Below are 26,920 nucleotides of genomic sequence, written 5' to 3'. Positions count from 1 at the left end.
TTATTTTTTAATTAATCAAGTATCATTAAAATTTTTTTTTTTATTGAAAATTTAAAAAAATATATTTTACTCTAATCCACTGAAATTTTTCATTTATTTATTTATTATCAGATTATCACTCTTCAAATTTTACATTACTATCATACAATACGTACTCTGTAAAAAATTTGCTCAGTAAGCGCGGAGTGGATTATTTATTTATTTATTCCCTTGAAGTGAATTTCACTCTGAAGGGAAGTACGGAAAATATTAATTATAAAAAAAATTACTGATACATAGTGAGCTTAGGTCTTTGATATTTCGACATTTATATTGAGTACGGAAATAATTACGAGCTCCCTGTCCATACTCACGCGAAATGATTTTTAAAAATTATAACCAGCTGATAATAAAACTTTGACAAATATAATTCCACTGAGTCGCAAACTGTCGTATGATTTACATCAACCATACCACGAGATAACATTTCATATTGCACCGAAATATCAAAGACTCCCATAAAAACTATGTCACTACAGCTATTCAATAATTTAATATTTTCACTATGTATTATATATTTGAAATTATAATTTAGTGAGTTACTAAAACATTTTATAAATTAAAAACATAATATTTTAAGTTTAATTATTAATATCTCAATGAATTATTTATTTAAATAATTATGTTTATAATTAACAGCTGTTTCTATTAAATACAAATTTATTTAAGTATTAAAACTCCGGACCGGAGTGAATGCGGATTTAAATAAAATCCGTGACACTCCGAAATCACTCCGCCCATGAAAAATCCCTATTCACTCCTTAAGCACAGCAATTTTTTTTAAAACTCCGGAACTCCGATTGAAATAAAATCCGTATTCACTCCCGATTTTTTACAGTGTACAGAGCATAAATTTGAATTTAAATATAAATAATCTGTTTTTCGCCCGCAGAATCTGTTGGAAATTTTTACACTAAAAAAAAAAAATGACTATTTATTTTTTGTAAATTAAATATTTATTCATAAATTATAATTATATAAGAGATTAACAAAAATAGAACAATACACATATTTAATATTAAATTTTTTTTATATTAATGCTATTATTCGTTCGGCTTATTTGTATTACGTAAATTATCATTATTACTATAATTAACACTATATATATATATATATATATATATATATATATATATATATATATATATATATATATATATATATATATATATTAATAAAAAATATATAAATAATAAAAATATACAGGAAAAATCAGTATAGCCTGAATATTAAAAATTAAGCCTTAAGATCATCAACTGGAGAATCTGGAATGTCATTTTTCCAATCCTCAACAGCTTCAACACTTTTGTTTGTTGTTTCTTCTTTCGAGGATCCCTTGGGTTCTGTGTCTACTTCGGTTTCAACATCAAGAACTTCTGGACTGCTATTACTCTCGGTTTTCACAGAAGTTTCATTTTCAGGTCTTACATGGATTACACGGAATCTCACTATTGTGTTTGAGTTATTAGTACCATCAGTGTAAGTTGTTTCATTAATCGTTACTTTATTGCCATTAATTATCTAAAAATAAAAATAAAATTTGAAACATAAATAAATAAATCGTCAAATTAATATTAAAAATTTCAATTTTCAATACACTGTTAAAAATTGTTTCAATTTTCGAGAATAATTGCCATGGAAATTTTGTAATTTTACATAAATTTCTGACAGGTTTTAAATTGATGACAACTTTAAGTAATTTGCTTTTAATTTAAAGAAAAATTTTTAACCCCATATGCAAAAATTTAGTTTTTTTAAAATAATAAAAAAAAAAATATTCTTTCATAAAATTTTCCAATTCACTGAAAAAAATAATCGGTAGCAGCTACCAATTATTTTTCGGTAGCTGCTACCAATTAATTTTTGGAAGCCGCTACCGATTATTTTTTTGTAGCTGCTACCAATTAATTTTCAGTAACAGCTACCAATTATTTCGGTAGCGATTACTGATTGGAATCGGTAGCATCTACCAAAAAAATTGGTAGCTGCTACTGATAATTAGGTAACTGGTACCGAAATAATTGGTAGTGGCTACCAATAAATAATCGGTAGTAGCTACCAATTATTTTTTTCAGTGTTATATTAGTAAAAAATATTAATCTATACACTAAAGATTATTGTTATCATTGTTTCATATAAAAAAAAAATTTTGTTTTCCAGTTAAAAGAAAAAAAGTTATATTATATTTTATCTCAACTAAAAACTATTTTTTCAGATTCTTTTGACGTCGCAGTTATTTTTATGTTCCATATATATTTATAAATTTTTTATTTATTTTTTACTTTTTTAAAAATGTTTTCACTCTGCACGATTCCCATTTGTACTTGCTCACCTAGCGGCATGAACATGACGCAAAGAGAGTGGATTGTATCGTGAATGATTGGCGTGTTCCAAGAGAACGCTCTTTATTATTAAAGGCAACGAGTTTTTAACGCAAAACAAAGAGAGATACGATGATGGAAGATAAAAAATAGAAAATAACGAATTTAACGAAAATAAATAATAAATGGATCGGAGGAAAATGGAGGACAAAAAAAATACTTACTTTGGTTTCAGATTTCGAGGATGTTTTGTTGGCGTCCTTCGGGATCTGTACTAATGGTTTAAAATCATCGATAGTGGGAAATCCTGTGAACATTTTCGCCACTTCCTCTCTCATTTGTTTCATCATGTCTGCAACAAACAAATAATATATTTTTAGAAAAGATCTGGGCATGATGGGATACCTGCAAATAATTGTTTCTTATTGGCTCTTAAGAGGAACCACTAGTGTCACCGCTCGAAAAAACGTTTTTTGGGAATTTTTTTTAAGAAAACTACTGCATGGAATGTTATAATGTTTGAAGGATATATTTGTGGATATATAATAAATGCAAGATAAAATTTTTGGACCGAAGAATTCAAAATTCAGCGAGTTATTCACAATCTCTCGCTCAAAAAAAAGACTGCTGCAGTGATAGCGACCTTCACAGTACAGAAAATCAAAAAAACCAAAAAGTTTATTAAACTAGAAGGTGTTTTCCGTAACATGACCATCGAGCTAAGAAAAAAATTTTAATTTATCAAAATGGTGGTTTTTAAAAAAAATTTAAATTTCGCGCGAAAATTTCAAATTTTGGCTTGGCAAAATTACATTTTTGATTCGATCGGAAAACTGGAGGTTCGTGGTACGTAGAAACATATATAAAAGAAGCTGCAATGCGAATCAAATATATCGGATGATTTGTTTTCGAGTTATAACTGCAGCAATTTTGAAAAATGGATTTTCGAGAACCGATAAGCGACTGCGCTTCAAGTGACTGTAACTCAAAAAAACTATTCGAGATATGCACTAGAAATTGTAGTGTTATTTTTGAAAATATAGACTATCGAAATATGCAAAAAAAAAAAATTGATAAAAGTTAACTTTTTTCCACCAAATTTTTCAAGTGACTCATTATACCCCATGTACTTAGTAACATTTTGGAATTCGACGGATAAGTAAATTTTGTAAAAGCAACAATAAAAAACAAATTTTTTCTGAGTAGTCCATCGTGCCCCGGTCACCCCTATAATTTTTTTTTTTTTGGTAAAGCAAAACGACTAATTTGTTAAAGATATAAGATAACTTTTTTATCTTTTGTAACAATAAAATACATGACATCTTTTCTCAACTCAATTTATTGTACTATTCATTTTTTTCTATTCTGTCTTTTTATTCTATTTTTTTAGCAATGAAACCATGCTGTTAATGGAGAAATAAAATTGAGAAGAGCCGAACAAGGAAGAGAAGGATAAAAAAAAAAAAAAAAAAAAAATAGGAAGGGCAATTACGCGACTCGTCGGTAGCTGAATTTTCATGGCTCGCTGAACCTTTTATATCATGGGATCGTGTGCTCGGTAATAGTGAAAAGTAAAGTCGATTATTCCTGAAATTTCATCGATTTTGAATAAAGTGTGAATATCATTAATGTATAAGAATCAAGTGTCATTTGATATTATATTAAAATTTAATATTAAAATCCCTTTCGCGGTGTAGACGGGGATGGGAAAAAGTATAAATCGATATAAAAATAAAATAACGGATCGTCATTTTTTTTAGTCAAATATTTATAAAAAAAAATTCTCGAGTTTGTATTAAATAAAATAAATTTGTAAAAAAATTCAAGCAAAGGATCTAGATGTATACATATATGTCTAGCAAGTGAAAAAGAAGAAATCATATATGCGCATCTGTAAGTTGGGATGAATAAATTTATGGTGAGAAAAGTGTAGAGTGTCTAGAGGCCATTTTTATTATTCCTTCGGATGACCTCAGCCCTGCAATCCATCCTCGATTTATTTCTTTCCATTTTAAAAAACTTTAAATATTAAGTTTTTTTTTTTTTTTTCTTTTTCACTGAAACTAAATTCAATATTTAATTTTTATTGCTACATTAAATTATTTAACATTCCAATAGATATATTACAGTATTTATAGCCCATAAATTTACCAAAAATTGATAATTCGCTATTATATTTCATCGACAAAAGAAATATTAACGGGTACCAACCTCTGCCGAAAAATATAAATCTCTTTTTCTAATTACAATCAATCGTGTTGATGCCACTATATTATATGGTGACCACAGATTTTTTAAACTTAAATTCCCTGACTTTTCCAGGTATTCTAGTAAAATAATTTAAAAATTCCCTGACCGTATGTAGTAATATTAAATCATTGGAAATATTTATTTAATTCAAAATAAAATGCTATGTCAGTTCAATAAATAATAAATCATTGTCGTTAAATGAAACTTTATTTTATTATTTGTCAATGTTCATAGATTTTTTTTATTTATTAAATGAATAATTTTTTATTTTTTATTTTAAATCTGTTTTTATATAACTTACTCTATAATAAAATATAAATAAATTTTTCATTTTCCCTAGAATAAATTTCATAAATAAGAACGTTTTATAGAATATTAATAAAATATTAATCAAGCACGCGAATAATAAATATAGTGAAACTTATTAGTTCAATACTTGTGTATACTTTTAATGATTTTGGTTTTTTTAACTTGTCAATATGCATGTTAATAGCTTGAAGATCCTGACGATTGGTTTCTACTAAGACTTTTTTTTTCTAACAGCCTTTTTAATTCCAACTGCTTCATTTTTTCGCTATCGAATAAATTTCTACTAATTTTTTTTCAAGATTACATAACAATCGCTTTCGCGTCGCGCCACTTTTTGAACAGTTTTGACAGAAAAAAAAATTTCTCGTTTTTTCAGTCAAAAGAAAAGAAAGTAAAAATTTTCCCAGCTTTGTGACGAAATTCCCTGACTTTTCCCTGATTTTTCTAGTACATTTATAATTCCACCATTTCCTGGTTTTCCAAAAATTTGGCCACCATACATATATTCAGATTATTTTATTTTATTTCAATTAATTTTAATGCATAATGATAATTAATCTTTATGTATCTCGGAGAATATATAATAATAATAATGATAATAATAACAATACTGATAATAATAATTCGTGACTGGACTTTGAACACGTGCATGAAAACGCGCCGATAAATTTTGCATATTTTATCCAATGCTCACAGTACATTTGTCTGTATACCAAGAGTAACATTAATAAATATCTATATATATCTATATATAAATGCGGATATAGGCGTGTGTTACCACACACTCCCCAGTGTCCCATTCCCTGTCTGTCCTTTCTGTCGTTTTATTTCCTCACCCCTCAATTATTATTACGATAGGAAATCGCAACAAAAGTATATACATAAACTCCCGAAAATTATGAGTTTAAATTATTCAAGCAGTCATGTATGGTAAATCTCTTTTCATAGGTTGCTTCAAATTCCTACCGTATATCCAGCGATCCGTCTTATCGAAATTGCAATAAATGCTATTACATTTAAATTAATTCTCAAATTATTTATTTACAATGCGATCAACCGTAAAGAAAATATTTTTATAATTAATAATTTTTTTTTTTTTTTTTGTTAATTATGGACTTTACTGGTGTGGAAACAAAACTCTTTTATATAAATTATATCGCTAATAATTTGAGCTAATTAGTATACGAAATCGGGTTTATAATTTTATTAATAATGATAATAATAAATAAGTAAAATAAACTAAATAGAGTTATATGTATCTCGTTAAAATTTTTTGTGATTATCATCGATACTGTAGGTGTGGTTAGAACGAATGTATGATTGTATCTGGCACGTAGTGAAATTGACGAGCTGTACATCGATAAAATCCACTGAGAGTTGTATTATACTTTTCTATACATATAATATATATATATATATATATATATATATATATATATATATATATATATATATATAGATATATATATATATATATACATATATGTATATATATATATCTTGTACATATGTATGTATGTACGAAACAATAAACATTAGCGTTGACTCATCTCATCCAACGATGCATTTTAAAACGTGAATTTTTTTTCCGGATGCTGACGTCATTTCTATTATTTTTATTTATTACTTTTATTATACATTTTTTTTTTTAAAGTTATCATGTTTATTTATTTACTCTACGTTAGTTTTTTTTATATATTTACGTGTTTTAAATCAACCATAATATATATATATATATATATATATATATATATATATATATATTTCGTTAATACAAATAAAATCAAATCAAATATGACAACTGTATTTATTTTATTTTCTTTGGTGTCATGATTTTTTTTTTTTAAATTAAAGAGTGAAATGCACGCGATATATTTTGTAATTACCGTTACTTTTTCACCTCAATTTATTTTCTTGCTTCATCAGCGCTCAATATTATTATTATCACTGTAGTATTTATAAATATTATATTTGGCATTTGTTAAATAAATACTAAATTGCACACTTCATTTATTTTTTTTTTTTTTTTTTTTTACGTTATTTTTTTTTTTCTGATGAAAAATCTTTAAGTGAAAGTTCATATTTAATATTTTATTTTTGAACTATTAAGGTAGTAGTCTGGTAACTCGCGCCATTTTTCATGTTGATTTTGAGAAAAAAAAATGTTTAGTTTTGAATTTTGAATTTGTTTTTATTTAATAACAGAATGGCAGACATTTTTTGTGCGACAAAAAATTACTTTTTTTTTAAAATCCGCCATTTTGTTATTTTTTTATAAAATTAACTTACAATAAAAAATGTTAAGTGTGACTAAACCTATACGAATATGGAATACGACATATTAGAATATTTATTTAAAAATACTAAATAAACAATTTGACCTCTAAAATTTTGACATAAGCTGCACATTGTTACAATGATTCCATTTTTAAAAAAAAGTGAAAATGTCAAATTTTGTGGAATAGGGCATATAAGAATGGCAGTATCGATATATGTACAATAATACTCCTAATTATATCCTTCTTAGACATCCTTAACTGTTAAATACACTCGTTTTTTATAAATTGAACGTAACAGAGCTTGCATTTCCTCAACTTCAAAGAAGCAAACTGATAATTAATCAATTCTTCTGCAACCGAACTATGCATGAAACTATTGGTATCAAATACAACCAAATTGTAACCAAATAATTAAAACTACAATAAAAAAATTACAAATAGCATAAATAAAAAATATATTAAATCCATTAATTGTTTAATGAAATAATTAATGGTATTGTGGATTATCAGATATCATTAAAAAGTCAATTAACTAAATTATTGTGTAATAACAATTGAGCCCCGAATAAATTCTCGTCTAGTGGGTGAAGGGAAGGTGGGTTTATCGATCATATAGTATGATATATATATATACATATATATCTGTGTATGCATATGTATCAGCCATCCAACGAGACATGCACATATGCATAAAATATACTCCAATATATATACATATATATGTATTATATCTTTACATTGTACATCACAAATGGACGTATGATGCCTGCAGATAGAAGAGTTGTGCTCACGCTCAAAACCAAACTTGTATATATAGTAACATACTATATTTTTCACATACACACACACAAACATTTATATATATATATATATATATATATATATATATATATATATATATATATATATATATTGTTGAAGGATGAAAAGTGGAACATATCACGGGTTTTTGCGTGCTAGAGAGTTGCTTTTGAGTTCATATAGTGGTATTGAGGGTGTACAGAGGTGAATGGGCCATCAGGATAGGGTGTGGGCACATAGAGAGGGCAGAGAACTGTAGAGGGTAGATAGAGTATGAGGAGTCATAGGTTGTAGTGTAGTGTAATACAGAAATACTTCAACGTCAAAAGAGGAAATACACACATTTAATGTTTGTGTTGCCCTCTCGAACACATGTACCAATAAATATATATACATATATATATATATATACATGTATGCGTGTACAATAGACGGTGGGCCATGTACACTAGCCACTTCCTGGGCGTTTGAACACACGTTTCGGATATACTAGAGAGATTGGAACAACGCCAGTACTCACGGGACTCTTCAATTTATATTTACATTTTATTTATTTATATTTATTTTAATTTATTATAATTATATATACTTAATAGCATTATAAATTTTAATTAATTATAAATAACTGATGGTGATTATTTAATTTATTTAAATTTATTTTAGTATTATATATTAGTCATATATTTTAATTAATGCGATAATCAATGATGAATTTGATCGGTTAGTTAATATAACCCGTGTTTGATTGATATGTTTATTTTACTTAATATAAACTAATAATAATGTTGCTGCTTATATATATTATTTTATGATTATGATATTGATAATATTATTTGTATATTAGAAATGCAAAGTGATGTTTATCGGTAGATTCAGAGAATAATATCCGGGAGAATATGTCTATATGAATATTACTTTCAAGCGTATGATTACCAGGATATACCAGGATAGTATGTACATAGTATATATGTATATATATATACTTTGGAAGTATGTTGTCGGTTATTTCTCACAATATTGTTACGCTCCGGGCCTCATTTGGATTTAAAATTATTATCGTCTTTTTAAAAAAATATACTATGACCTTTTTAATGATAATATTTTGATTTTTTTTAAAAGAAATAATCTGTTGACTTTATTAAAATTAAAATAAACATTATTTTCCAAAAGATTTTAAACCGTAAATCGTATTAAAATAATTAACAAAAATAATCGACTTTTTTTTTTAAATTAATGAGGTAGTATTTCAAATATCGTCAAATAAAATGTCTGTCGTAGTACATGGAGAAAAAAATGTAGTAAATATTACTAAAAAATATGAGAATAATTACTAAATTTAGATAGTAATCTTGAAACGCTCATGATTTATATGAATAATTCATAAACAGATAAGTATATTTTACAAGTAGTTTAGTTATTTCTCATATACTGGTTATGAAAAATCTCCTGTATTGCATATTAATTTTTACTTATATTTCGTAAATTTTACTATCCCGTTTAATAAATTTTACTATATTAGAATGGAAAAAAAGTTAATTTTTTTTATTAGCTTCTAACTTTTTATTATTATTGCTATCATTTTGATTATTATTATTATATATGTCATCTGGGTTGGTGTTGGTGTCGATTTTTGTTTTTTAAAAAATCACTTGTTTCAACCGAGATTCGAACCCTGATCTCCCGCGCGCGAGTCCTTTCCTATGACTGACGGGCCGATGTCTCCTTTGGACAAAAATTTCAGAACTTGTAATACATATTTGTATATGCTATCCCCACCATCTTTTAATTTTATCTATACATAGTAGAATTTACTATACACATATTAAAAAAATATAATCGTGTTAGCAAAAAATACATTGCGTACAGTAATTTTTAATATTTTGTATAGTAACGAATCCTATAGTGTATTAGAAAATTTACTTTCTTAAATTAGTATTTATTAATAATACTTATAGTAAAATTTACTGTACAAATAGTAAAAAATATAGTCGCCTTAGCAAAAAGTACATCACGTATAGTAATTTTTAATATCTTTTCATGTAATTATTACTGACTAGCAAATTTTACTAAACGTTTAGTAATAATTACAATACAGAATGTATTTTTTCATATCTGTTCGCAAATTTTACTATAGTATTGTAATTTTTACTATACTTTTTATGATTACACGACTTATTTAAAGTTTGAGGTTGTACTAAAATATCTTGATATTCAAAACTTATACAAATGATTCTATTGTTGAATCTATTTCAGGCCGAGAGTTTACTGTTTAAAAATTTTATTATCACTTTATTTTTGTTTTAACAGTAAGCTCTGCTTAACTAAATTTGCATGCATGACATTTTCTGGTTTTGTACTTCATTTATCTGGACGAAAATATTTATTTAATCTTGTTAACTCTTATTATCGTGATGGGCATTCAACATGAAATATTTAATATCATTTAAATATTGTTCTAGTACTATAATTTAATGTCTATAAAATGATAAATCACAATTATTATTTTATCTATTACTCTTTGTTTTTATTTTGCGCTTTAGTGGGGCGAGGATGAAGGGAAAGAAATGAAGCGTAAAATTAGCCTTTGAGAATAAATTGATGGCATTTTTTATTATTGAAATTTTGTTTCTTTTTAGTCATTATGTCAGTGATTGATATCGATTTTGTATTAGCTATTATTAAAAACAACTTTTTGAATGGGGAGGAATAGAAGAAAATTTAATAATTAGTGTTTGAAATTGTAACCCGGAACCAAGGTTTCAATATAAGGAATCTCAAAATTTCAAACGATAAATATTATAGTATGTTTCATAAATTTTTGATGTTTAAGTCACGAATTTAAAGTTCAAATATTAATTTTTGTAAATTATGAATTTAAGAATTACTATTTAAAATGATAGTATTTACTGATCACTTTTTTATTTAATGACGTGTTGTTTCTCAAATTACATAAGGTAAAAACCCTGTTGACCATGACCCTGTTTCTGACCTTTTCAACTTTTTTCTAACTTACTTAAAAAACTATAACCTTAATAAAAAAATCGATTTTTTCTTAATTTATAATAATCTATTTTGAGCCTAATTAATGACAATTCAAAAATCATAGAAATTATTGACTGAATAAAAAAAAATGTTTCAGTCGTAAGTGGCTGAGGGAGCCATTTTTTAAGCGTAGTCTAAACAATCGACGTTAAAAGGTGCGACAATTGAATCTGTGCACTAATTATCATGTCAGTAAAAAAATTTAATTAACAATGTATGGATAGATCAATATTTAAATGAAATGTATTTTAATATACGTATGAAACATATTAACATGAGTTTTGTTGCTAAAATTTGAAGGTAAATAACTAGGCCCAATTTTGAAGGTGTGATGAAGTTGTTGAGCCTCAAACTCTAACCTATTAAGAACGAGGTTATCTACACTGTGAAAAATTTCCAACAAATTTTACTACGGGTGCATTGTAACCCCGGACCATAAGAAAACTGGCACAAAATTTACAAGTGTCCCATAGTAAACGGTATGCGCAGACGACACGATTGGGACCTATGCGCATACGTTTACTATGAGACACTTGTAAATTTTGTATCAGTTTTCTTATGGTCCGGGGTTACAATGCACCCGTAGTAAAATTTGTTGGAAATTTTTCACAGTGTATTTAATTACATGTCCATAAGATGTAAAAATAACAATGTTCATAATTCTATTAAATTCTCTCTCAATATTTTTTATAATACAGGTATAAATTGACATTTAATATTTATTTTTATAAATAAAAGATCATATTTAGATCTTGAAAGTATATTTTTGGAGTGATGAATTGGAGCAAAAATAACTAAACCAAAGTAGTTTTTACAAATGATTCTAGTTTTTTAATTTCTGTAGTATTATATAGCATGATTAATTATTTATATTTTAAATATAAAAAAAAAACTATGCATTTGTTATAAAAAATATTTAATTTGTTTATCTAAACAATAATTTTATTTTATTCAAACTTAGTAAGCACTTCATAATCATGGTTTAATATGAGGGTCAGAAACTAGGCCACTGTGAGGCCCAGAAACTGCGACCTGAAGAATTCTGATGGTCAGAAACTGGGTCACTGAAAGTCAATTTTTGAAACCTCAATTTAAATTATTAATCAATTCAAATAATTATTTTACGCACATGACTTTATTTGACAAATCTTAAACTAGTTGATAAAATTGTTTTTTTTTTTTCTAATTAAGTTAAATCTTACATTAACTATTATAGTATAACCTCAACCAGCACTCTGGAAAGGTCAGAAACTGGGCCCCTTACCTTAGATCATTTTTTTCCATGTTATATTGATACGTCAAAAAAATTTTGGAATCGATGTAGTGTAAATGACTCGGTGTAAAAATTTTTTTAAATAAATTACACCAAATGTTGTATTAAATTTAGACGGTGCTAATTAAAAATTTTTACACCGTCCACTCTTTAAAAATGAATTAATAAAATTCACTGCGAATTAGTGGATAGTCACTTTTTATCCAGCTATAAGTCAACTAATTTAATCAGCGGTATACTTATAGATGGTATCCAGTGCATATTCACTAATTTCCAGTGAATTTCACAAATTCATTTTTAGAGAGAAGGGTGTAAACGTATTGTAATTTATGATAATTTTGCGTTAAGAGAAATCATGATAAAAATATTATAATGTTCAAAATACTGTTTAATAGTGTACTCGGTGTAAAAAAAAAGTAAATTACACCATATTTAAATTCTCGGGGCCATTTTTACACCAAAATTTTTTACAGTGTATATAAGCTTTTATTATAATAATTTGGAAGACCGGGGCAATATATAACACCACTTTTTTAATAAAAAATATTTTTTTTCTTTTTTTTACTTTCGCGGATTTTATGATGTGTCAGCACTTTCTAATTTTTAATAACATAATTTAGATAAAAAATACTTAGAAAAAAAAAAAATAAAAATTTGAATTAGTTGCACTTTCAGGCAAATCGAATCGCTCAAAATAAATTTTTCCAAAAATCGTAGCTAAGTATTTTTAACCAAAACAATATTTTTTTGACTCACAAATGTCATTTTGTACTGATTTTTTCCATTCGTGTCTGTATCAATAAAAAATACTTAATTATGGATAAATAAGTTCTTACCTTGCACCCCAGAAAAGAATGGAGTGAATGGACGGAAGAAATCATCAGTCTGAATTGGACGTAAATTGAATTTTATTGGTGTTAACCTGAATCCTTCATCATCATCATCATCGAAATTGGGGAGCTGACCAAAATTTTTACGGTCTCCTTCTGGAAGTATCAATTCAATTTGTGACTTCTGCTTGTCGTTTGGTTCCCTCGCATCTGGGTCATGTGACACTCCTGCAATCAACAAAATTATAAACTATTTGTTAAATAAACTTTATAAATAAAAAAAAGTCGGTGTACATGAGTCAATACTCTCAATCAGAACTCTGTACAACTTTACTTTAAATTTTATCTATATATAAGTGAATATTGTTGAGACCTTTTGACTTCTCAAGATCTGTCATTTCAAAAAGTCACAAGTGCTAATAATTTCTACAAAAAAAAAAACGGGTAAAAAATGTGATTATTAAAACTTACGGAGCATTTAATTTATATAATTGTCATTAGTTACAATAATAAAATTTTCATTTGCTAAAAAGTACTCAGTGAATACGTTTAATTAAACGACCAAGGTAACAGTCTCACCAAATTGTTGTATGCCCACGTAACTTTCATAAAATAATTCCACCCTACTAAGACTATTAGTACATATTACTACTTTTATATGAGTGGTTGAAAATTTTTTGAATTTTTTCAAAAAAAAAATTGTGAGTATTACTCTTATTAATTACTCTTATTAGAGTCCTCCAACAGTTTTGACGCATTATTAATAAAATAAGAGGTTAAGCTGCTCAATGACACTTAATAACTATGACCCTGGTTCGCAGACAATTCAAAATTTTCGGATTTTTTTTCAACAAATCAACTAGAAAAAAATAAAATCTAAAAATACGCACATGTAGAAAATTTAAAAAACCACAGGTGCAATTTTTCCAATTTTTTTTTTTTTTTAAATTTACTGTCTAAAAGAAAATTCAAAAATTATCAGACGTCGGCTAACTTCAATATTATTTAATAAGTGTATTTTTTTAATCAAATATTTCATTAAAATTTTACATATTAATTTTCTGATCGCTTATCACTGTTAAAATTTCGAATCGACTCATTACACCGTTTTCGAGAAGTACATTTTCAAAACCTGTTCTTGTAGATGTGCGTAAATGAGAGTTTTTCTTCAAAGTGCTATACTTTCTGCTATAATAATACCACTGCTATAAATTATTTAGACAAATAATTAAATATTTTTGAACGCATAAATATTTTTTAAAAGTTTCATCATGGGTTTGTTATAAAATTATTGATGAAATTAAGAGACGAATTTTGGTTAATGACGTCAGTTGTGTCGTAAAGCTAAGGAACGATGGCAACAGCGTAAAATAACAACCGCGGGAAATTTGAATCACTGCTTAATTTTTTGAGCCATAAAAATTTGAACTAATGTCCATGAAAAATTTTTTTTTATTTTTTTCAAAAATTTCCATTTCTAAAAAAGTCGTCTATTAAATTTTGGTAAAAAAATTTTTTTCGTATCAGTTTTTTTTTTGCATAAAAAAAAATGGTGTCCTTTGAAATTTAGTTTAATATTTTTTTTGAATAAAATAAGTGTAAGAATTGACGTTTCCGAAATGGAAAAAAATTAATTTTTTTTTTTAACGTTTTCATATTTTCTGACTCTATTATATTCTATGTTTTATTTTACTTTTATTTATATTCATTTTTATTAAATAATTTTTTTTTTTGTTATTCTGACAAAGAAATACTGTTGATTAAATTTATTAATTTTAATTCTATAGAGTGGAAAATAAATTAGAATAAAAAAAAATTTTTTTTTGCTGGGGTCATTCCACATGACAAAATAAGTTGAAAGGATGATAATATAGAGAAGTGGAAAATGAAGTTTAAGCAGCAGAATACTATGGATAGCGGTGGTGGGTTATGTTACTGCAACTGCTTTTGATCCTCTGGCCAAGCGCATCGGGAAATTAGTCAGACAAATGACTCGGAACAACGATCGCTAGATTATTCGGGGATGCGGAAGAAATTTTTTTAAATTTTATTTTTTGTTATTAATCTTTCTTTCTCTCTTACTGCTACTCATTCTCTACCCTACTTAAAACCACTTTTTACTTTTACATCCACATTATTTTCTCTCATTCCTTTCGGCATATCCACAATGCCCAGTGTGTATGTGTGTTAGTGTTAGAAGGATGATACTCTCAAGAGAATAGTGTCCCTCTGTTATTCTCTAAAAGTCCCCAAACTTGTCTCGCGGGACTGCTTGAGAATTCTCAAGTCTTTGGGAAATATTCACGATCTCAAGAAAACTTTTTTACCTCTCTTCTCTTGTAAAAACTATAAAAGTGACGAAGAAGAAACAACCGAAAAAATTTTACCCTTTATATATCCATATTAGGGTGTTTCAAAAAAAAATAAATTTTTTTTTATGGTGTCTAAAAATTGAAAATATAACTAAAAATAAAAATTTTGGTACCAATCCGGACTCTTAATAGTGATATTAAGGTTTGCCTCAATCCATTTTTCTATTTTCCATTAAAATAACAAGGGAAAAAAAATTTTTTTTTTTTAGAATTTTCTAGCTCACAAATCAATCGACGGATTTTTATGCCCAGTAAATATTTTTGTAGGAAATTAAACGCTCTACAAAAAAAGTCTCTTATCATTTTTTGATAAATCCCACTGTTCGAAAGTTATTTGAGCTTCAAGTCAAATTTATAGTAAATTTCGAGATTTTTTCACTTTTCCGACGAAACTATCAGTCTTATCGATAAATATCATTAGAATTTTTTGTACATAATTAAATTTCTTACAAATTATAACGAATTAAGTTTTTCGAAGCTCTGCATTGTTTACAAGTTATGGGCATTTTAATGTCAATGTCTTAAAATCAATTAGAAATCTATTTTTTTAAAAGCTTGACATTGAAATACAAATTAGACACCATAAAAAAAAATTGTTGTATTTTTTGAAACACCCTAATCTATATATAAATATTTTTTTTAATTATTTAAAATTAATGACATTTTTTAAAATTTAAAGCACCCAAAATTTTTCTGACAAAAAAAAAATTAGGCATCATGTTATTTAAATATTCATAATTCTCATAATAAGTAAAATTATAATAATTAATTATTTCATAGCTTCAATTTAATTAAAAGTTATAAAAATGACAAAAGACATTTATTTAATTAAATTGAATTTTTTTCCACTGGTAATATTATTTGACACAAATTCAATTTTATTAATGGAAAATTTATGGATTGAACTGCATGTGATAAATCCGTACTTAAAAATAATATTTAATGAATTAAAAAAAAAAATGAATTATAGATATAGATATAGATATAAATATAAAAAACAAGTAAGTCAGAGGTAGGTGTGGAACCCTGAGATTTCTGTAACGGCGCTCCTGGCGATTATCCAATTTGCCAGGTCCTCGTCAATTCTCATTGGTGCATGCACGTAGAAAGGCAATTGAAATCAATTTGTCCCTATCACAAACGGCTATTATGAGAGATAAAGACTGAACGACCGAGCGAGTAAATGATTGCCCAGCGATCATTAAAAAAAAAATATTAGAATGAACTACTAAAAAAAAATTTTATATTTATTTATATCCATGTGCTTTTTTAAATTTTATAATTCACTTGAAGTTTACCTCACTCTTGTTACCGCAGAATTTTTTTTCTGTAAAAAATAAATATAGTCATGACTTTTAATATAAAGTTTACTATATTAATAAACAAGTTCTGCACGGGTATTAAAATAAGTAATAATAAACTTTAATATGTAGTTTTTTTCTTGGTTAATTATAGCTCTTGCTGATTGGCGGTTAGGAGTAGTGGCTAACCCTTCCTGACTGTCCTAGGTAATTTGAGTAATTAGGTCGTCGCATCCGTGTCTGTGTCACAAGTATATACATATACAATGGTGTAGTAATATATAATAGATGCCTATAAACCCAGGTGTTGAGAATGCTAACATTCTTGTGTGCATATATATATATATATATATATATATATATATATATATATATATATGTGTGTGTGTATGTGTGTTTATATACCAGATAGTTAATTATACCGTATAATAATTTGACCAACATCGATGAATGGACATTGACTATTGAAAATTACAAATATAACAATATAAATACATACTTCAAATTTTCACCTAAATAAGGGAGGAGGGGCAGAGTGGGCCCCTTAAGGAAAATAATTATAATATCATTTTTAAACCCTTGATACTTATTTTCACTTCATTATGCTGCGTCGATTAAAATTGAAAAATCGAAAATTAGGGGCAGAGTGGGCGCCACAAAAAAATTCAGATTTGATATTAAAACGACGGAGAAGACAACAATCAAAGGAATTGTATTTTTGTGGCAAATTGTACTCGGAATCTTCAGAGCCATGGATTCGATGTGGCCAATGTAAAAATTGGAACCATTCAGGTGCCCGTGTTCAAAACAAAGTTGTGCGAAGCTACACGTGTGATATTTACAAAAAACTATAAAATGAACAGTTTTGGTGGTCTATTTTAGCCCTCATTATATAAAACATTTCAATGGGCTTATTATCCGTCTGAATTCATTGACGTATAGAAAATTTTATGGCGCCCACTCCCATATTTTTTTAAATTTTGAAAATTTTAGGGGACCCACTCTGCTCCCCTTCTCCTCTTCATACATTTTCGCTTTGATTTAGACTTAACTGACTTACTTAATCACTATTTACGACAAAAAAAGTCTAAATCAAGTCGAAAATAACTTGGTTTAGACTTATTCAATTTGAAATATACGACGAAAAAATCTAAACTGAGATAAAAAGTGAAAAACAAATTTTACACTAAAAAAGAATGTTTTTTTTCGACTTGATTCAGCAAGTCAAAAATAAGGTGAAGGACTGTCGTGCTCAAAATAAAGATGAACATGTTCAAACTAAAATTAAAAAAATTCTAAAGTTTACAAAATTCTAATTCAAGTCGAAAAAGTCGAGATCTTATCGAAAAATCGTCGGCAAGTCGATAACTTCAGAAGAAAATGAGGTGAAACGAGCCTGAATCAAATTTTATTTTTGACCCGGGAATACTTTTAAAATTTATACCCTACTCTCACCCTTTAACTTTTATTTTTCGTTTTGCCGTAATAATTATTATTTTTAATTGTTCACACGATAAAATGAGCTTTATGAATTTTTCGGGCGATATACCGGGCGTATAGTAATATCGTCGATTCAGCGTCTGCAACATACCGCACTCCACCGGATGTTCTTGCATTATTAATTTCTCGACGATTTGCACGAGATCGCTGCTGCACATATGCACATAATATTGCTTCTGCCACGTTTGCACGATTCTTTACAACACTATTCGCGGATATTTTGTTGGCTTTACAATCGAAAAATATATATGTAGCTCAAAAAAAACCAAAAACAAATATATATATATATATATAAATAAAATGGAAGTATAAAGCAATAACTCGTGAAATATGAATTATCTTATTCCCATTTATTATTTCAAATTTTAATTTATATACTTCTCTAGCCTAGAGTGTATAAAAATCCCAAAATGGTAAAATGGTAGTTTGAAATTTTGGAATCACTAAATTTCATATATATAACATTAAATTACATATATATGGTTATAAATATGAATGTATACGTAAATGTGGATAAATGGGCAAGGTGGGTATTCAACGTCAAAGACGCGTAATAACTTGCAAGTACTTGATGCCGAGCACTCTACTGTTGTAGGCAGTACAAACCCTCTCTCGTGCTCTGCTCATATCGTTCTCACTACACAGCCAACGACTTATTGCGTTTGGCTCGGGCCTCCAGTGAATATTCACATAAATATGTTACCAAAGAGTATATATATATATATATATATATATATATATATATATATATATATAAAGATGTAGTTATATGAGGATATATAAATACAGGTCTACATGTTGCAAGAGGGTAGTAGCCAAATTAGTTTCAAAATATTTCTGTTCTTCCACTTGAACTATGCTCTAATTAACATGAAATTGTAATTCTGCTTGCTATTTATTTTTACAGACTCTTTTTACTTATATTTTAGCAATGTCATGTTTTCAGTGACTCAGGTTAATGACTCATCTGACTCATTACTTTTCAAGAGCTATCGTTAATATGACGATGCAAAGTGTCAATAATTTAATACACAAGTAATAACACATGTTAAATTATTTGTTTTTTTTTTTTTTTTTTATTCTCAATGTCAAATCTATTATTGTTTTCAATATTACTAATTGACAAATAATTAATTATCTTTTGTTTTTTTTATAAATATCATTGAGTCAAAATTCAAATCGTACTAGTCATTGAAAACGTAAATTCAACCTTTCAACACGTAAATAGCCGTAAAAATGTATTTTAGACGTAATTGACGGATGAAAATGAAATGACTTGCGCAATCGTAGAGACAACCTTTCAAAACTTGCAAGAAAAAAATTATAAACTATATCAGAAATATTTAATTGCAAAAAAATATGATTTAGAAGCCAGAAGACGAGAAATAAAAATTTCAGCAGGTTTTGAAAAATATTTTGAGCCTTGTGGGAGATAACTACTGATGGCTCGTAGACTCGGGATCTAGTATTTTATTTTTTTTTTCAACTTTTATCGTTTGGAAGAATTTTATCAATTATAATTGATAAACAAATTGAATTGGAAAAAAATTGATTTTAAATTAATGTTAAATCGTTTGCACTTGAAATTTAATCGTATTAAAGTGTATAATAATAATAGCATATATATATATATATATATATATATATATATATATATATATATATATATATGCGCAGAATCTCGAGTAATTTGAGATAAAATTGTGTTTGCTTACGACGTAAATTCAATCGTTCAAAATTGACTATATTACGATGCTTTGAATGTCGTATCATTATAATACAAATGGATATCCATTGTCACAACAGTCCTATATATATATATATATATATATTCTAAAACAAATATAGTCGTAGCATTAATATTTAATGCTGTTAAGTGACACATGAAACGCATTAATTATTGGTAATTTCTCTTTTAAAATTAGCAAACGTTAATTTAATTTATTTCACAATGTGCGCTGATAATGTCATGCCACTAATATGTCCAAATGCCTCTAGAAATATACGTAAAAAAATAAAATTTTAAATAACTGAAACAATTTATTTTTAGTCTACTAACTGACATATGTATGTCAACATCTGCTAATTATATTATTAAATATTTTATATATGACTTATCGAACGTTTTTTTTTTTCATATGTCATATTTGAATAAATAATTACGTATTCGTCTATACGAATGAGACGAAATATTAAACTATTAATGAATGTCATTGAAAAAATTATCTCTGTTTTTTATAATTTAAACGCGGTTATATTCAGATCATTTTTTTTATAAGAATTGTATTTGCTGTCATAGAAGGTACCGGCGGGTAATAAGGCCTAGCTAAGGGAGATTTTGAATAGAATCGAAAATATTGTATTTAATTATCGAAATGGATCATTAATCTTTATTTCAATACATTACCCATAAAATGTAATGAAGTAATGGTAATTTTTACCATAAACAAACAAAAAATTATGCTTTTACAAAAACCATACGAATAGGCCTTATTTTACTACGATAGGGTATAAGGCCTATGGGTTAAACAAACTGGAATAGTTTAAGTATACTTAATAAAATTGGTATTAAAGATGAATCATCACTTAAATTTAGCAGCAATACTTTTTAAGAGTCAGAAGACTAAATTGTTTTTTATAATTTCTTCCGCGCTACGACATCATATGACGGATGACGAAATATAGAAGACAGGGAACGGGACTCTATAAATTTATCGTAACATCTATACAAGACCCTTCTACTAGAGTAGCCTTTAGCGGAGGCGGTTATTTTAAATATCATTTCTGTCACTTAGGCCTTATTACCCGCGGATACCTTCCCTGGTGGAAATTTTTCGGACTTCTGTCTTAAAAAGTCTTTGGAACTCTGAAAAAGTCTTTAGAATTCTAGAACTGAGTTTTTAAGACAGAAGTCCGAAAAATTTCCACCAGGGTTATTTATAATTATGTGTAAAAGTAAAAAGAATATAATTAATGAGCGAGAATAAGCACACTGATAGAAGAATTTATTTGAACCAAATAAGATTTATTAATAGTTAATAAATGATTTATTTGAACGTTTAACCAAATAAATATTTCATAATAGTTAATAAATGGCTTATTTGAATAGGAAATGACATATGAAGCTAATTAAGTAGGGTTATGACAAAAAATTTATAGTTCCATTTAAGTTTATTTTTTTAAAGAAAATAATACGCACAGTAATTAATTTTAAAAATATTCAGCATTTTTTTTATTTATAAAACAATATTTAGTTGATTATATTTTGAACTTATTACACTAAACAATATACTGAAAGGTATTGTAAACAGAAAGTGGCGCTGTAATCAAAAGTCACAGTAATGTTCGCTCAAATATGAGATTTATTAACTATTAATAAATCTATATTTGAGCCAAATAAATGCTTATTTCAGTCAAATAAGGCTGAAAAACTGTTTCAAATAAATACATTTATTAATATCAAACAAAAATTTCTATCAGTGCAGTTTAATTTCGTTATATCACAGAAAACAATGCTTTGCTCAAAAGAATAAATTAAAGTTGAGGAAAATTTTTGAGTCTTATATTAGTATCAAATTTTATCGACTCGGCAATTTATTAAAAGAATGACCCTGTTTATTTATAGAAATGTGTCACATGATTTTTTTTTTATTTATTTTTAAACAATTTTCTCTAAAAAAAATATTTTTTTACTAATCATCGAAGATCTCTTGAATAAATATTAAAAATTCTAACCTTTCATTACAAATGACATTAAAAATTAAAAATTATCATTGACTACTGTTCGATACTTCTGTAATTAATTTTAAAGTTATTCTGGGACAAAACTGCCCGAAAGTTTATTTTTCGCTTCCAATATCCTGGAAGAAACTAATAGATTCTAATAAATTAAACAATAGACTGATTTATAAATGCTCAAACTTATTAAATTTTACCAAAAACAAAATTTACCTTCACCGAATTATTCGAAAAAATGTATTTTTAAAAATGACCCTTTTAAATTACGGAGTGGGTTATTCCGGTAAATTAGTGAGGCTAAAAAATGAACAGTGTTGAGATAAATTATTATACAAAAGATATATAAATAACGATAAATTTAAAATTAACACAGCAGACAAACAGTCTCCTTTTCATCGCTCCCGATACTCTGCGGTAACAAGGTAAGAGAGAGGGCTGAACGTGAAGTGAAGTAAAAAAGAAAAGAAGCAAGGGTTGGTTTATGGCTTCTCCAACGACCGTAATTGGATTGTCTTCCAACCGACCGCGCGCTTCCGCATAATTCTTAAGCCCACAACGGCGACAAGGAGCTTTGGACGTAATTCTTAAAATACGTCTACTATTTCTATCTCACTTATCCTCACAGCCCATACACATTTATACCATACACACTACATACTATATATACAATATACTATAGTACTATAATACACATTTTTATTATTATTATTATTATTTTTTTTTTTTTTCATTTTGCTCGTGTCGTCTCATTCACTTCCTCCCTCATTCTCTTCTAACCAACACTAATCTAGAGCTTCCCCTTTACTTTACTTTTACCCCCCAGTACTACTCCATTTCCGCTTTTTCCTCTCGCGAACTTCACTTCCATTCTTCGATGTCTGATGCCCTCACATAATTGCGTCTCAACCGCAATGCTTTAAATGAAAAATAAAAAAAATTATTTTCATTTCGAGATATTTTTCTCTTCACTACTTACTTATTATTATTATTATTATTATTATCAATACTATCATTATTATCATCTGATTAAAGCTATTCTTTAATTCACTACTTACAATCATTGTTATTTTATTATTCAAGTTCACAAAGACATCCAACAGGTGACAAAGAAGAAAGTAAAATCATTTTTTTTCATTCGCGTGACAATTAATTATACATACTTTTTTTTTTTTTCTATTGTTACAGTTCATTTTTTTATTTTTTAAACCGGTTAAATCGCAGTCCCCGGGCAATTTTTTACTTTCTTATAAAGTAGACATTGCTTTATAGCTTTTAATACTTCAAATGCCCTTTTATATTTAACTGACTAAATTATATACTGTAGGCAGTAACTAAAAGAAAGAAAAAAACCTAACCTCATACCTCAAATTTGAATACAAAAATATCATCTATTTATTAATATATTGTAACTATAAATATGACAAGTAGTTAGTTTATGTTCTTGATTCACTTTTGCATGAGATAATAAAAAAAAAATAATAGTATTTTAATGTGTAGCAAAAGAAAAATTAATTGATTAAAATCTTAGGTGACAATAAATGGCTGACATTTGAATATTTATAGTTATGATTTAATCGGCTACCGTTTATTTATTTTTTATTTTAATTTATTAAGTTTTACTTGAGTTAAATATTAAATCGTAGTTAGCATAACTGCGTCATAAAAAATATATGATCAATAACGTGATCAAATACTTGAGGAAAAAATATAAAACCGGTCTTATTTGATAGACGATTGAATACAGCCTTAACCTCAGATTTAATGTCTACGTTCTTTATATATATATATATATATATATATATATATATATATATATATATATATATATATTTAATTGCGTTTCCCGTTTGTTCCTCGATGCCACGAGCTTTTCCATTCGAACAACTGAGAAGAAAAGACGTGCGGATGTTAGCATCTAAGCTGCTTTGTGCCGCACAAAGCCTTTTACGATCTGCACGAGAAAAGGTTCTATTGTATTGTATATACATGTATATATTTTGCTCACTCTTATATTCTTTTAGTCGTCATAGTAGTGTAGTATATAGCCGTACAGTAGTTGGGCACGGATATAATAACGTAAAAGTAAATACAGATTGGAATAGCAATACTCATTCAACTCTCAGGAGAAAGATCGAGAGAAAAAAAAGAAAAAAAAACTGAATTTAAAAAAAAATAATATTTATAAAAAATGATGTATATTTCAATTATATATATATGTAATATAAAATGAAAGACAGTGCCGGAAATCGAATTTATTGACGTTGGCGTTTCTGATCTGTGCATTGGACGTTTTGTTGACAGCACGACGGGTTAAAATGTCAAATCCGATCCTATCAAAAGATTAAGACTATTTTTACGTCTTTTAAAATTAAATTTTAACATATTTTTATATAAATAAAATTATAACCCTATAATAAATTATATATGTATTTATGTATGGAATAAACAATATTTAGCACAATCTTGGATTCGATAACCTCATTATTGACCTCTTAATAATTAATAATTTTTCCATAAATTTTTTTTATTAAAAAAAATTATTTATTTATTTTTTTATTTAAATATTTATCTAATCAGACGTTGGTCTATTGATTGGCCCGTTAGGCAATTATTTGAACGAAGCAAAGTCGGAAACAATTAGTCACGAGCTCGTTAGTTACATAATTGAATCTCCTCGACCTGTGTACACTTTTTCTTCTCTTTTTGACGCGTTTACTAATCCGCATTGTCCCAGTAAAACCATACTCATCTATATATATATATATATAAACTCAATACAATATATATATCCAAATGTATACGTACTCATCAAACTCAAACCCGAATACATGTATAAAACCAATTGGATTCAGATTTAATTGTTTCCGGCATTCAAATTCGGCTTTCTATATATATTTGTAAATATGACAAACCATTTCAATATTATTTACATCAACCGCAGACATTAATTATTTCAATAATTTATTTACAAAAAATATATATATCAGACTGATTCGAAAAAAATGACAATTTTTTTTTTCAAAAATTATATGGAAAATTTTGTTCGAAGACGAAAAAACCGTCAAAGTTTGAGCTCTTTATATTAATATTAACAACCACCTCATGGCAATTTTCGAATTTTCCATTTAAATAATATGGGATATATTTTTTTTTTAATTGGAATTTTATTACTCATTAGCAAATCAGAGAATCAGAAAAAATGATAGACACGTTTTTTGAAAATTGAACGCTCTACAAAAAAAGTCTCTTATCATTTTTCGATAAATTTCATCTTTCAAAAGTTATCTAAGGTCAAAGTGGAATTCATATAAAATTTTAGTATAATATGACTTTTCCGGTGAAACTATGACATCGTAAAAAATTATGGACTTTTTGTAGATCAGTCTCTTACTAATTATCTACAATTATTTCCAAAATTTTTCAAAGTTCTTGAGCTATTTGCCTTCAAAAGTAAGTAATTAAAATTTGCCAAAAAATGATTTTTGGAACAAATTGACATTTGAATGCAAATACCTAAAAAACTTTCAGGAATTTTGAAAACTATGTAAGAAATAAATTGTATGAAATTAAATTATCTACAAAAAAGGTCCTACAATATTTTCCGATAAGTCTGATAGTTTTTCCGGAAAAGACGAATTATACTAAAATTTTCTATCAGTCCAACTTTGACCTCAGATAACTTTTGAAAAATTATATTTACCAAAAAATGATAAGAGACTTTTTTTCTAAAGCATTCAATTTCTATAAAAAATGTTTATTAATTTTTTTGATACTCTGCTTCGCTAGCGAGCAATAAAATTCCAAACTTAAAAAAATATTTCTCATGTTATTCAAAAATTACAATGACGCGGTTAATATTAATATTAAGAGCTCAAACTTTGACAGTATTTTTTTTCGTCGAACAATATTTTCCATATAATTTTTTAAAAAAGCAACAGTCGATTTTTTTAATCAGTCTCATATATATAAATATATAAATATATATGTATTCTTCCTATACTACTATCTGAGTTTATAAAATATTAAAAGTAAAATAGAGACGCAAATCTGGCACTTACCTGGGTAGCAGTGCGCACTTGCCAGCAGAAGTAGGAAAATCACAAGTGTACTTTTCATATTTTTTTATTTTTATTCGCTGCCTTTGATGATAAAAAAAAAATTTTATATTTTGTGCTGAAACTCTTTTTCGCTCAACTTGTTTTAAAAGCTTGCAAAAAGTATAACAGATCTCGTAATTATTTTTTACTCAATAGAAGTAAATTAGAAAAAAAGTATCGATCAAGGTCACTCACTTAAGACTCGTGTAAGACACAGTAACGTTCTGTAGACAACATTTCACTGGAACCGGTATATGTAGCTGGAGACACGACCAATCATATGCCAGCCAGATCATACGTCATCCGTATTTACCTTCACACAACTGAGAGTTCATATAAATATATACAATGCGGCGTTTAATTCAACCGTGTATTGGATTGTTGTAATAAATGTATGTATGTATGGATGTATGAATGCATAAGTTAAATATATTGTATGAGTGTACTCAACCTCTTCCTACTACTCTTTACAACTTTACTCTTACATGTATTTTAATATTACAACTACTGTCTGGTGTTTAATGTTCCCCTCTACTACATCATTTGCTTCCTCTTCCACAGAACGCTTCTACGTTCTTTTCTCTTGTATTCTATACGACTCTAGAACAATTTCATGTATTTTTACATCCATAGAAGCTTCTAGCACTTAGTCGACGTATTTAAAACTACAAAATTTTAAAAATCAATTTTTTAAAATAATTATTGATAATATTTTTCAAATACCCTAATATTGATGATTAGAAATTAAAAGATGTTCGGAATTTTTGA

At 27.1% G+C, this 26,920-nt stretch overlaps 1 protein-coding gene across 1 annotated transcript; it reads right to left on the bottom strand.

The window, feature by feature from the left end:
• Window positions 1–972: 972 nt before the first annotated feature.
• On the bottom strand, window positions 973–26,388 carry LOC103575566 (icarapin-like). Its single transcript, XM_008555411.3, has 4 exons — window positions 26,114–26,388; window positions 13,151–13,372; window positions 2,585–2,712; window positions 973–1,560 (listed from the first exon to the last, which is right to left on the bottom strand). The coding sequence occupies exons 1-4, from the start codon at window positions 26,169–26,171 to the stop codon at window positions 1,276–1,278; spliced, it is 693 nt and encodes a 230-aa protein (XP_008553633.1). The 5' UTR covers window positions 26,172–26,388; the 3' UTR covers window positions 973–1,275.
• Between the last annotated feature and the right edge of the window lie 532 nt (window positions 26,389–26,920).

Source organism: Microplitis demolitor, chromosome 1 (genome assembly GCF_026212275.2).
Source record: "Microplitis demolitor isolate Queensland-Clemson2020A chromosome 1, iyMicDemo2.1a, whole genome shotgun sequence".
In the NCBI taxonomy this organism is placed as follows: Eukaryota; Metazoa; Arthropoda; class Insecta; order Hymenoptera; family Braconidae; genus Microplitis; species Microplitis demolitor.
Note: the sequence above shows the minus strand (reverse complement) of the source record. Positions and strands in the feature narration are given on the sequence as shown.